This window comes from Acomys russatus, chromosome 14 (assembly GCF_903995435.1).
Source record: "Acomys russatus chromosome 14, mAcoRus1.1, whole genome shotgun sequence".
In the NCBI taxonomy this organism is placed as follows: Eukaryota; Metazoa; Chordata; class Mammalia; order Rodentia; family Muridae; genus Acomys; species Acomys russatus.
Window position 1 is genome coordinate 14,256,608 of NC_067150.1, and position 14,277 is coordinate 14,270,884.

Below are 14,277 nucleotides of genomic sequence, written 5' to 3' on the forward strand. Positions count from 1 at the left end.
GTTAGAAGAAAACTAAGGTAAATATAAATTTTTCACCCTGAAGAAACAGGAGTAAGAAAATGAACAGGGATTATTGAAATATGGAAAGAGATGCTCTTGATTTGTCTCTCCTATGTCAAATAATCATATGAACTTAACCCAATATTAACCAAAATTTTATTTATTAGGTTTCATATTCCACACAACTACAGGTCTGAGTTTTCTCTGTTTAGAAATGTATCCCTTCTAAGTAAAGATTTCTCTTCTAAATATTACAGTATTTTCTTCATTTTCACACTGTGGAAAGAAGAATTGGAAGCACTTTAAGCACCATGACCACTATGAGCACTAAGCGCACTGTTTTATGTGAGTTGCATGTAAAATAGAACATAGGTTTCTACCAGTAGAATATTATGGTATCCACTGCTATTTTAACAGGTAATTACATGATTCTGTCTCAGGTGCTCATGAATTCAATTTTATTTTTACTTTATTCTTTTCAAAGTTGAAACCAAAAATATGGAACTGAAAAACCAAACAGCAGTTTTAGAATTCCATCTGCTTGGACTGACAGACAATCACAAGCTTCTGCCTCTCATCTTCACCATGTTCCTCTCCATGTATCTCACCACGGTTCTGGGAAACCTGCTTATCATCATGGCCATCAGCTCAGGCTCCCAACTGCACACTCCCATGTATTTCTTCCTCTCTATTCTATCCATTAATGACATATGTTACAGCACAGTCACAATTCCCAAAATGCTGGTGAACATCCAAGCACTGGACAACAGCATAAGTTACATAGAATGTCTCTCCCAAACCTGCTTTGTTTCAATTTTTAGTGACATGGAAAATTTTCTCCTGGCAGTGATGGCCTATGACCGCTATGTGGCCATTTGCAAACCCCTGAGGTACACGATCATCATGACTCCTATTTTCTGTGTCCTGATTATTCTAATCTCCATTTTCCTTAGCATTGTAGATTCCCTACTGCACAGTCTGATGGTGTTGAGGCTTTCCTTCTGCACAGACCTAGAAATCCCACACTTCTTCTGTGAACTGGCTCGGGTTATCAAGCTTGCTTGTTCTAGTACATTTCTTAATAATTTCTTGATATTTGTTGCAGCTTTTGTCCTTGGGGGTGGTCCTATCTGTGGAATTGCTTTTTCATATATTTACATTGTGTACTCAGTCTTGAGAATGCCATCTTCTGGAGGAAAGCACAAAGCCTTTTCTACTTGTGCATCACATCTGTTGGTTGTTTCCTTGTTCTATGGAACAGGTTTTGGAGTGTACATCAGTTCTACAGTGACAGATTCTCTCAGTAATACAGCAGTGGCTTCCATAATGTATACTGTGGTTCCTCCATTGCTCAACCCCTTTATCTATAGTCTCAGAAATAGAGAAATGAAAGAATCCTTGAGGAAACTTGTTGGCAGAGTAATTTATTTTGTGTGATGTATGTGGTGTCCTTGTGCCATTTTAGAGAAATTCAAATTCAGACTAAGTTTAATGAGCAAAAAAATTCCACTTTCCATCGTCACTAATGTGACTGCAATAGTCACGACTTTGTACACTTAAACTCATGTTAAGGTTTATTTACCTTAAATTGTCTGGATTAATCTCCATCTATTACTTTAGTTCCTAGAGCAGTTGCTTTATCCACAATACAAAAGAAGTAATCATAAAATTACAATTATCATGTTGTTATCTTTTCTCTGTTGATTTCTCAAAATTAGTTACAGCAAGTAACCTGTACATGGTATGGCTAGCACTTAAACAAAATTGCATTTATGTGATAGTATTATTGGTGACAAAAAACCTGAAATTTATTTCTTATATCCTGAACAACTTGGTAGATGTGTACTAATTATCTGTCATGGTAAGAATATCAACTATAGTGTGTCATTATCAATAAAATGCACTTCATTTAAAAATATCATTTAGTAGGCAGGCATGGTAGTTCATGCCTTCAATTCCAGCACTCAGGGAGGCAGAGACAGGCTGATCTCTGTAGTTTGATGCCAGCCTAATCTACAAAGCAAATTCAGGTCATCCAAAGCTACACAGGGAAACCTTGTCTCAAACACACACATACACACACACACAAACATGTCATATGTATATCATTTATATCATACATATGTATATACACATATATAATCAGTTAGTTTATATGAATAATGCTTAAAATTAACACTGAAAGTACCTTCAGTTCAAAAATATAAATCAGTCTTTACTTAATGAATTAAAATAGAGCAAATTGGTTTTATTTACAAGTATATAGGAATGGAGGAATATATATAGCAGGTTATAGTTAATTATCACTTGATTCGTGATTAAATATTTTCTCTTTAATAGTCGTTTTCTTCATAACTGCCATGAGTTCAGGAAAAAATGCAGATGTGAAATTAAATACAATGCCAAAGACATCATTTATGTCCTCTTTGATACAGTAAGACTTAACTCTGGAATAATTGCCAGGCTACATCCCTGTACTAGAATTAGGGGAGTCCTATGTGCATGTCCATTTTTGTTGTTGTTGTTGTTTGTTTGTTTGTTTGTTTTTCTTTAAGATGTGATTGCAAAGGGTAGCAATGATTCAGTATATGACACTACATTCATGCACATACAAGGGAGCACTAAGTAGTCTAGATGTTTGTTTTTTTAAGAAACAAAGAGTACATGCCCTATGTATAGGGAAGTGGTGTAGTGAAAGGGTCTAACTGGAGAGGAAGTAGTTTGGGAGATTTGATCAAAGTTCATTATTTGTATGCATAAAATCTGCAACTAAAAATAAAATGATTTATCCTAATCTGACTATAAGACATATATTAGAAACAGTTTTTTTTTATAATATACAATGTATTGATAAATTTCATTAAGTATTGCACATTTATCTGCCGTATTTCTTTGTTTTTCTTTATGAGATAGGGTTTCTCTGTGTAGCCCTGGATGTCCCAGAATTACTCTGTGGACAGGCTGACCTTGAATTCACAGTGATCTGCCTGACTTTGCCTTCTCAAGTGCTGATATTAAAGCCATGTGCCACCCTGCCCAAATGTCTTATTACATTTTTAGTGTGGAACATTTATACTGTGGAACATGGTCAATTTCATTTCTGATTAAATTTTATAAAAGGATAGGTGTGGCCATGAAGGTATGTAACAAAGAGAGCTGGGTTAAAATAGTGTACAAGAGTATCCTTATGTGAAAAGCCATTGAGTACAAGGAGAGGTTCTGCAAATTAGAACATATGTTTGATTGCTTCGTGTGTGTGTTTGTTTGTTTGTTTGTTTGTTTTGAGCAAAACCTTTATTTTTATTTCTGATTTTAGTATGATGTTTGTATAATGGTTTTGATATTACTAAAATAAACATGAAATATATTTCATTTTTCCTACTGGAAATGCTATTCTTCAGCAATTGTACATATTTTCACTAAATATTTAGCTATTATCTTTTTTACTAATTAATTAATTTATTAACTTTACATCCTGGTCATTGCCCCTCTCTCCTCTCTTCCCATTCCCTTCCCCTATTCCTTAGAAAAGGAGAGACTCCCCAATCAACCTACCCCAGCTCGTCTCATCAGGACTGAGTTCATCTTATTTCCCTGTGGCCTCACAAGTCAGTCCCATAAGAAGAAGTGATTAGAAAGCAGGCAATAGAGTCCATGTCAGAGACAGCTCCCACTCCCCTCATTAGGGACCTGCATGAAGCCTGAGCTTCCTATTAGCTATGTCTATGTAGAGGACCTATGTTCAGTCCATGCATGCTCCTTGGTAGATATTTCAGACTCCACAGGCCTGTCTGGGCCCTGGTTAGTTAGCTCTCTTGGGCTTCTTATGGAGTTCTTGTCACCTCTAGATCCTTTTATCCCCTCCCTCCACTTTTCCACTAGACTCTTTATGCTTCAACAAATGTTTGAATGTGAGTCTCATCATGTGTTTCAAACTGATGCTGGGTGGTGCCTCTCGGAGCACAACTCTGATAGGCTCCTGTCTGCAAGTGTAGCAGAGTATTAGAGTACTGTTAATAGTGTCAGGGCTTGACTCTCTTTCATGAGGTGGATCTTGGAACAGGCACTGTTTGGACATTTACTCAAACTATGTTCTATATGTTTTATCTTTGTCCCTGCGTGTTAGGTAAGGTGAGTTTTGGATCAAAGTTTTGTGGGTGGGTAGTACTGTTGTCTAGTTAGAGGGTGTCTTCTTTAGTCTCTATGGTCCCTGATACTAAAGTCTCAGCTATAGTTCCTTTCATATCCTCCCAGAGGCCTCTTCTGACTTAGTTATTCATCTTGTCACAGAGATGCCCCCACCTGTATTCTTTTTTCTCTGCAGGTCTTCTGTCCTCACACACCTGCCCCCCACTCTTTCCATGTCTGATCTCCACCCTTATTTTTCTCTGTGCTTCTGGAGATTATAACATTCTTTTGGAATCTTAGGTTGGCAAATAAAATATACACAATGAGAAAGAAGTGACTCATATTAAGGTAAATATTAAGGCTCTCTCACAATCCCACAATGGAAATTAACTTCCAGTGTGACATAACTCACAAAACTAAACACCAGGAAAACAAAACAAAAACATTTAAAAACCTCAGATTCTGAAGTAAATATAAAGTTTTTAAAAATAACAATGGCAACAGGAAAATTATGAGAGTTTCTTTAAAGAATAAGGGGAAGAAAGAATTGATGTAATTATAACTTTTTCAACATAACTTTTTAATTGATTATTTGGGAATTTCAGATAATGAACTGCAATCATATTTGCTACATTATTCCAAGGTCCACCCTGCCAGTTATGTGTTCTTCCCCAAAAAAATAAATATATAAACTGAGTCCAATTTGTGTTGCCCATATACTTATTGTAACATAGTCAAACAGCCACTCACCATCCCTTAAAAATAACTGAGTCCTTCCACAGTCACTGCCAGAAGACATCTATTTGATGAAGAACTGTACTTCAGCATCCTTATTATATGTTTGAAGGACTCTCTTCAATGGCTTCTGTATGGGCTATTTCCTTTTGTGTAGGGTGAAAAACAACAACAACAATAATAATTAATAATAATAACAATAGACTGTAATTACCATGTATGAGTGGACAGTGCTTAATTGTGTTAAGCATTCCCACTCATCTAAATTCTTCAAGTGTGAATTTAGAAAGCATAACTTTTCAAGTTTTAAAAAATCTCTCATTTGGATTCTGGTCAAAATCATAAGCTTGCTTTCCATGTCAATCAGGACCTTGTTATTCTCTCCAGACAGCTACTCCCATACCTGCAGTTACTCAAAGATCTATTTATTCCTAAAGCAGCATGGCTTCCCATCTTTCTCTTAACTATTTCCTTCTCCCTGTAAACTTCAAAGATATATAACAGGCCTGTTCTCTTGGGTTCTTTCTCAATTGCAATGAAATTGTCCTTAAGTTCCTTTCTAAATACTGAAAAAGATAAATACATACTCCCTTGTAATAACAATAAACTCTTATGACCTTATGCACGTGTGGTAGCTTTTATAACTGATATTAGATAATAGTTTTGAGGCCACCTATGAAGATATTCTAGGTTCTTGAGCCCAGAAATTTAACACTGTTATACCACACATGCTGTGGTCTTATAAATCCATACTCACTTCAGACTGTTTACTTTTATAATAGCTGTTAGGAACTAATAAACTACACTGGCTGTCACCCTGCATCAACAAAGAACCAAATCAGAAGAAACTGGTCATGTTGGTTTTCATTTTGTTCAGAGAAGCATATTTTTACAGTTGGTAGTGTTTAACGTAGGGTCACATTACTAGATGAAGTGCCAAGTATAAACTCCTTGAGTGTTCAGCTGTAGATGTGTGTTCTATGCCAATCTCCCAAACCCTGCATCTCAGAGAATGTTCCAAATGAAGGGTCAGAAAGAATGGAAGACCCAATGAATCTGAAGGAGTGCTATCAAATGCCAACTTCTAGGCAGGAAATCAACTCACAGTAGTTGTATTTACCAGCACAAGAACAGCACAAGATCAAGCCAGTAAAAGTGGAAGGATGATTTACTGGCTCCGGAAGCCTTTTTCCTACTTCGGAAGATATTGGGAGTTGATGGCTGCTGACAAAGAGATGGTGACTCTGTCTGGGCACAGAGTAACTGGTAGATTGTTCATTTCCAAATGGAAGACCCATGTGAAGATGGTGAGCATTAACAGGATTCAGTGCATTTTTAATAAGAATTACAAAATAGATATGATGTTAGGAGGGAAATGGTGGGAGGACTTTAAGAGAAATTGAAGAGTGGTAGTGGCTGTTGGATATATACCTTGTATAGAGGGAACTTTTAAAATTAAAAAGTATTGTTGAACAAAAAAAATGAGATAGGGCTAAATAATTCCCTATGTACCTGCTGGCATGGAATTAAAGACAGTGTGAGCAGAGTCAGCTGCTACAGATTTTTCACGTGTGATATGGTACTGAATCTCTTCCTCAGAGGTGTTTACATGTGTGTTCCCAGCTTTGTTGGGGCTGGTTTCTCCTCCTTAAGACTCCTGTTTCTTGTCTGTGTGAATAATTTTTCTTAACTTTAAGGATAATTCCTCCTAGCTTCTCTATTTATCCCAATCCTTTCTTTACATCCCTACCTAAATTTAATGGGCACAAACACATGCATGTGCACACTCATGTACACACACAAATTACTTTCAAAAGATTGCAGAGGCAAAAATAGTGTTCTCCGATCAAAAAGGATAAGAGTGGTTTATTCTGCAATCCAATGTGAGTGGCCATGACTCAGAAAAACAGCTTCAGGTTTCTACAAATACCCTATTTCACATTTTTACCTTTGTGAAAATGGTATGAACTGTATTCAATGTGTTATTAATAATTTACAAAAAGACTCTATGAGAAGTTGAAGAGAGGCAGTGATCAATGGACATATACCTTGTATAAATATATAAATCTTTTAAAATAAAATATATTATTGAACAGAACAAAGTAGGACCAAATAATTCCCTATGTCCCAGCAGGTTCAGATTTCTACAGAAACCATCATGGTAATAGATTTATTAGCTTCTATAGTAACAACAACAAGGAAAAGAAGAATGTTACAAATCAAGACATGATTTTAAAATATTGGTGGAAACATCGGATATTCTGGTTACAGCACAGCAGTGAAATCTCTACTGCCTAATGACCTAATGACCTAGATACCTAATGACATTTTTATTGGTATAAACAAGTAGTTTTCTAAGAATATATTTAAATGTTTTGCTTGATTTGGTTTAGACAATCACAAAGATGTCATGTGATACATACAAATGAACAAATAATGACTGTCAAAAGCAATAAAACTATACCAATATATTTAGTTTGACCTTAGTTAACAATGCTTTTCTTTTTAAGGAGCATGAATATTCCTTTGGGTGTAGTGGAATTGTTGCTTCTGTAAATGTTCAAGCTTTAGACAAACTATGAACTCTAAACTATATAAAATATATAATAAAATCATAGAAAACATTATAATAATTAATCATAATTCATAATTAAATACATGAATTAATATCAAAATAGACTAAAGGCTGCATTAAGTAATATAATTGTATAAGCATCAGTAGTGCTTAGTGACAAGAATTCATCATTATAACTACAGCTCTTATTGTGTTTATGTTAATATCTATCACTGTTAAATATATATATACATATTTCAATGGAGTAGAAGTATAAAGCTGTAGAAATAAATATCAACTTTTGTTGACATAAAAGTTAGCCTAGGTAGCACTTGTGAAATTGCCTCCTGTTCTTTGAATTTCCTGCTGTCTCCCTGTTGAGAAATAATGAGTAGGGTGCCTCCTTAGAGAATTCCTGAGCCTTGTTCAATATTAATTAGTCATGCCATATGATTGTCATAGTTTTGGTATAGTGGTCCTCAAAAAGTAGTTTTCATGCTATCAGCAGCATACAGGGATGTTACAGTTTCTTATTTGACTTTGTATAAGGCAGCGTGCTGTGTTTCTACCGATCCTTCAACTAATACTGATGACAGCAGATGGCAGAGAAACACCAAAACTCTAAATATGATACAATCATTCATTTATTTCATTTTATTTCTAATTGATATATGAAGCAAAATTAAATTTCTCTCTTAATTGTAATGCATAACTCTAAATGTTCTATGAGTGAAGTAGCAGTTTAAGTTTAATGACTCAGAGCACACAAACCAATGGCAAAAGTCTACTGTGTCAAAACTAATAAGATCAGTACCAATAGAGGAATGGACTAGAGATACAGTTGATATTGGGTCTCATGTTTATGATGCTAACCTGATAAGGTAGGTAATGTCTTAGGAAAGCTCAAAATGGAAGATGTTTTAATTGTGGTATGCAAGACCATTTGAAAATGGATTTGACAAACCAAATTGACCCTGGTTTGCCTAAAAATTCTGTTTTCTACTAGGATGACATAGTCTTAAACTCTAGTTTCACACACACAAAAAAACTACAAAATGTACACTTGGCACAAATAGAATAACCAATCAGCTGGAAACTGAAAAGTACTAAAACGTCCAGATGCTTCCTCAGATTTTCTAAAAGTTAGCCATCTGTGGTTTGGCACCAGACTCAAACCAATCACTTTAAATTGCAGCTTTCCCTTACAAATGTCAACCAATGACATGCTTGCCAGGCTGCAAACCTGAAACTAGAAAGGGGGCTTCCTGACATCTGAAGGATAGACAGTCAAAAACAAAGAGGAGATACTAGCATTGTTAAAAAGCCTTGTGGTTACCAAAGCAACTGGCAAATTATTCATTGCCCGGGTGACCAAAAAAGAGACACTCCAATTCCTCAAGGTAACAATTGGGCACACAAGGTAGGCAGACAAGTTGCCCTCCAAACTGACCCAGTCTTGGCTGCCACACTGGTTGACCCAAGTGATCCAAATCTCCTAGAAAATGCCACATATAGTAGGGAAGAACTGAACTGGATAAAAGGACTGCTGATGACCCAGTGCCTGAAGGGATGGTGGAAATAAGCAGAAGAGAAGCTGATCCTCCAAGAGAAATTGGAAGAACTGATGCTGGCAAAGATACACTGAATCTCTTACATGGGTATCAGGGGGCTGCAGCACTTAGTTCAGCACGAAGACATTGAACTCAAAGAGGCCCACTCAGAGATTGAAAACATTGTCTACAGTTGTAAGGCTTGTCAACTTACCAATGTGTTACCAAATGGCAAGAACCCAGAAACGAGGCTTTGAGGAAGGAGACCTGGAGCCTATTAGAAAACTGACTTCACTAAAGTAAAACCTGTAAATATGTGTATTCCTATTTGTTAGTATTTGTAGATACTTTTTTAGGATGGAACGAAGCCTTTCCTCTATAATATGAAACTGCTCACGTGGTGCCAAAGAAATTGCTGGAAGACACCCTTACCAGGTATGGTTTTCTACAAATGATAGGGTCAGACAATGTACTGGATTTTGTGTCCAAGGTAAGTCAGAATTTGGCCACAGTCCTGGATATTGATTAGAAACACATTGTGCTTACAGACCGCCAGAGCCTCATCAATACCCAGGGGTTGGGTCTATGTCAAGAGACACGAGCAGGGATCTCTGGAGCCTTGGTGGAAGGGTCCTTATGTTGTCTTGCTGATCACTCTTACAGTCGTAAAAGTGGACGGTGTGGCACCTTAGGTCCATTATACCTATGCCCGACCCATTGACCCATTTGCTGTAAAGCATGACTGTGTGGCTCCAGTACAAAATGGGAGGCTTCAAAGGATACCAAAAACCCACTCACGCTAAAACTTACCCGAATCTTAAAGTGCTAACTGTGTGCTTTGCTTCACTTGATAGCCACTTCTGCTTCTGTTTCTGTGAATCCAAATCAACTAATGAACCTAACTTGCATCCTCTGGGATGTGGTAGGAGACAATAATCTATTCCCTATCTCAAAAGTGGCGCCTTCTGCTACCTGGTTTCCAAATATTCATACCAGCCTTGGAAGGCTTGCTTTGATTTCAGTCCTAAGGAGCAGAGGCACACACCCTTATCAATTCTCCTGGGCCATATAGAGAACAGGGCTGGTTTTGTGTCTGGCCTGTACCTGAGACCCAAAATATATATCCCAAAGAAACAAATGTGGAGGAGACAGCACCATATACTGCACTCACTAGGGCTGTGAAACAACTGGGCACTAGGCACCTATGGTGGATGCATCAAGGGGCAACCTTATTACAATAGCATGGGATCAGCCACAATCAAGAAATGCCCATAAAAATGAGACACTTAATATTAGTTTTACTGGAAAGAAAAAGAACCACAGGTTTGGAATTAGGCAAAACTTGGGACATAAGACTCTACTTTGCATGAACTGAACTGGATCCAGGAACCTCATTTTCTATACAATTAAAAATAGAAGTCCTCTATATCAGGCCCTAGTGGTCCCCTTGGGCCTAATACTTATCTAAAGGCCATGCTAAATCCACTCTTCTTGGTGGTACAGATCCCATTGAACTGCCGTTATTCCAACAGGCAACAAACAGGAGCTACTGACCCACTCTGGTCATTGATTGTCCAGACTTACCAGATACTCAAAGCCACAAGGCCATATATTACTTGCTCATGTTGGCTATGTTATTCTTCAAGGGCGCCATATTATGAGGGAATTACATTTACAGGAAAAACAACCTTAATACTTGACCAAAAGAACTGTAGATGTGTTCAACAAGGACAAACCAGACTTACTCTGCAAGATGTGTCAGGACAGAAACTCGATATAGGAAGACCCTGTCAATGCTAGTCAACAGTTCATACTAATCAAGGCTGCTGGGCATGTTCCTCTGGATTCCATTATCAGGGCAATCAGTCTTCAGCCTTATCAGCCCAGAACATCCAACAAATTGCTTTGTGAAGCAGGAATTTTGACGGTCTGGTCTACCTCGTCTCAGCAAAGCTGGACAGTTAACTTCTCAGCATCACTCTTGATCATAGCAGACAGTCAGTCTGTCATCAACAGTAGATATAATAGTAGTTCTTCAGTCTAGTGACAATTCTGTCACCTTTGTCTCTTGATGCCCTCATCTTCAATGATGTATACAGAGGTGCAGCCAGGAGCAGATTTCTTTCTGTCAGGAAAGCCCTTCATCGTTAAATGCCATATTCTGTGGATCTCTAAAGACTTTGAAGACCATCTCTCTATCTGTTCTTACAATTATCAATATATTCACTTGAAGACATATACAAGAAACTAAACAAGCCTGCTCTGTGACCAAGTAAATTAGTATGTAGTTTAAATATAGGTATATGTAGGTAGATATATAGGTAACTAAATACCAACTTTTATCTCCTATCTTTCTGAACAGGTTATTAATATCTAGTTTCATAAGAAATTACCTTTTCAAATGAGTGTCACATGAGTAATACATTGAATCATTGAACAAAATGATCTTAAGTTTCTACTAACATACAACATATAATAAGATTTTATCAACATATAACATACAATACATAAGGCAAAGGTTGAATAACAATATAAGTTTTTATCAATGTGAAGCAAAAGTTGAATAAAATAGTCTTAAATTTCCATCAATCAAAATAGTTTAGAATTTTCATCAATCTACAATATCAATATAAGATATTTGAGGCTAGTAGATACAATAATCTTCCTTTTATTCTATAAACCCATATCTTCCCCTCCTTCCCCCCTTTTCCTTAATATAAGAGGGGATAGAAAGATAAGAAAGATAAGAAAGAAAGAAAGAAAGAAAGAAAGAAAGAAAGAAAGAAAGAAAGAAAGAAAGAAGAAAGAAATCCTTAAGTGAAACTTATATTAGTTTATATCTAACCCTCTTAGGCAAAAATGAGAATTGGTAACCCACGAAAAATACTTACCCCACCTACTGGAAATGGGAGTGTCATGTTCTTAAAATTATTTCATGCTGTGTAGAAGAAAAACATCTTTTGGGTACCCTAGAAAAAGAAGAGATTTCCCAAGTGCTGGAAAAGCTAGTCATACCTGTTTTTTTCTAGTCTTTTTGGGCTCGATCCTTTTGGGTAGCCCTTTTATTATTAATATGCATGAAATTTCTTGAGGACACTGTAGCGCCAGAGGCAGAGGTTCAGTTTTCACCATTGTCCTGTTTTTTGCTCTAAAAGTAAGCAAACTTTTGAAATCACTAGTATAGGTATATTAGTACATATATAATTTTTCAAGGAAACAACAGGGGAGGCACCTTGCTTGAGGTGCCAGAGGCATTCGTTTGAGGTTAAATCACCCAGGCTGGCAACTTTGTCTTCAGTCTTGTCTTGTTTTTTGCAAATAATACAGGCTTCTGTCTGCATGTACACCAACAGGCCAGAAAAGGGCATTAGTTCTCCAAGATGTATGAAACAATGTCAAATTGTCAGAACGAGGCAGCTCTTAGGATTCACTTGCTATATGGTCAGGTATAATCTTTATAAGTTTTTTTGGTAACCATTTTTTCACTCCCTGTGTAAACATATGTATACCCACGACCCCATCTCAAAACTATTGCAGGTTTCCATTTCATACTTGACAAATCCTTGTAGAATATTGGTTGTCCGAGCTCCCTTCATCATTAACATTAAGAAAATTGAGAGTCAACAAAGCATTATTTAATCAGTCCCTGGGGGGGTCTTTACCCTTCACTTTTGTTTAATAAGCATATCTTTTGAGGTACGATTAGCTCTTTCCACAGTTGCTTGTCCTGTGTGTGTGGTTGTGAGGTATACTAGTAACATGTTTCATATTATATTACACAAAGAATTTTTTCATCTTAAGGGACATATATGTAGGGGCATTGTTAGTCTTAATTTGTGCAGGTATTCCCATAATTGCCATTATTTCTAGTGAATGAGTAATTGCACAGTCAGCTCTTTCAGAACTTAATGCAGTTTCCCATTGAAAACCTGAATATGTATTGATAGTATGATGCATGTACCTCATCTTTCTGAATTCTGCAAAATGAAACACATCTATCTGCCAAATTACCTATTAATAATTTTTTAATTTCTACATTTCCTTGTGCCAATGGCCCTGGTAAGCCTGTATGGGATCAAATATGAGTAATATACAAGGGATAGTTTCTGCTTCTGATGACCTGTTTCTGTTCTATAAATGATGTAGTTTATTCTGAGTTATCAGGAGTAAATTCAGCTGTTTCTATATGCAAAAACAACTCTTTCAGCATATTGAGAATCAGTAATTACATTAAGAGATATAGGAAATCTAACAATACCATAAGAATTTCATACAATTCTGATTTTTGAGCTGATATAAATAGACTTTTAATCACCTTAATCCTTTTATCATACTTATAACCAGCCATACCAAATTTATTTGCATCAGTGAAGAAGCTGGGTGCCCTTGAAATTGGTGACCTCTTTACAATACTTGAAATGATCCAATTAGTTTTTCTATAAAGTGTATACATTGGCTTTTTGGGTATCTATTGTTAATGTCTCCCAAATAGTTACTACAAGCCCTATGCCAATCTACATTAATTACCCATAATGACATATTCTCAGAATTAGTAAGAGGCACTAAAATTCCACCAAGTCCATCCCTGACAGTGGCACAGCATTATTCTTCCCTTTTTAATCAATTCAGAAATTTTCCCCATGAACGTTTTCAATTTTTTTGCTGTGTTTATTTGCCAGGAATATCCATTCTATGATTCTGTCTTCCCTTTGCATAAGAAGCCCAGTAGGAGAATGTTTTGAAGGCATAATAACCAGAATGTAAACAAGTTTAGGATCAATTCTGTCCACATATGCTTTTTTCATTTTTACTCTACCAGAATTATCTCCTTTTCTGCTTCAGCAGTAAGATGCCTTTCACTGTTTAAATCTGAATCCCCTTGTAACATTTGAAACAAGTTACTTAACTCATAGGTAGCTAACTCAATTGTAGGCCTTAACCAGTTAATATCTCCCACTAATTTTTGAAAGTCATTAATAGTTTGTAATTGATCTCTACGGATCTGTACCTTTTGTGGTCGAATTTTTTGTTCAGTTATTTAATAGCCTAAGCAGGTAAATGAATCTCTTCTTTCTATTTTTTTCTACAGCAATCTGTAATCCTCAGAATGACAGAATTCTTTGTGCTTCCTTAAAATTTTTTTCTAAAGCATTAGGATCAGAATCAGCTAGCAGGATATCATCCATGTAAGTGATAGATTGAGGAAACTGCCTAGGAATTATTTATAATGGTTGTTGCACAAAATATTGGCATAAGGTTGGGCTATTTAACATTCCCTGTAGTAGTACCTTCCAATGATATCTCTTCATT

At 36.4% G+C, this 14,277-nt stretch overlaps 1 protein-coding gene across 1 annotated transcript; it reads left to right on the forward strand.

Annotated features, from left to right (window-relative positions):
* The first annotated feature begins 498 nt into the window (after positions 1–498).
* Positions 499–1,437, forward strand: LOC127197966 (olfactory receptor 7G2-like). The gene has a single exon (XM_051155775.1). It carries the CDS (start codon positions 499–501, stop codon positions 1,435–1,437), a length of 939 nt encoding a protein of 312 aa, XP_051011732.1.
* The last annotated feature ends 12,840 nt before the right edge of the window (positions 1,438–14,277 follow it).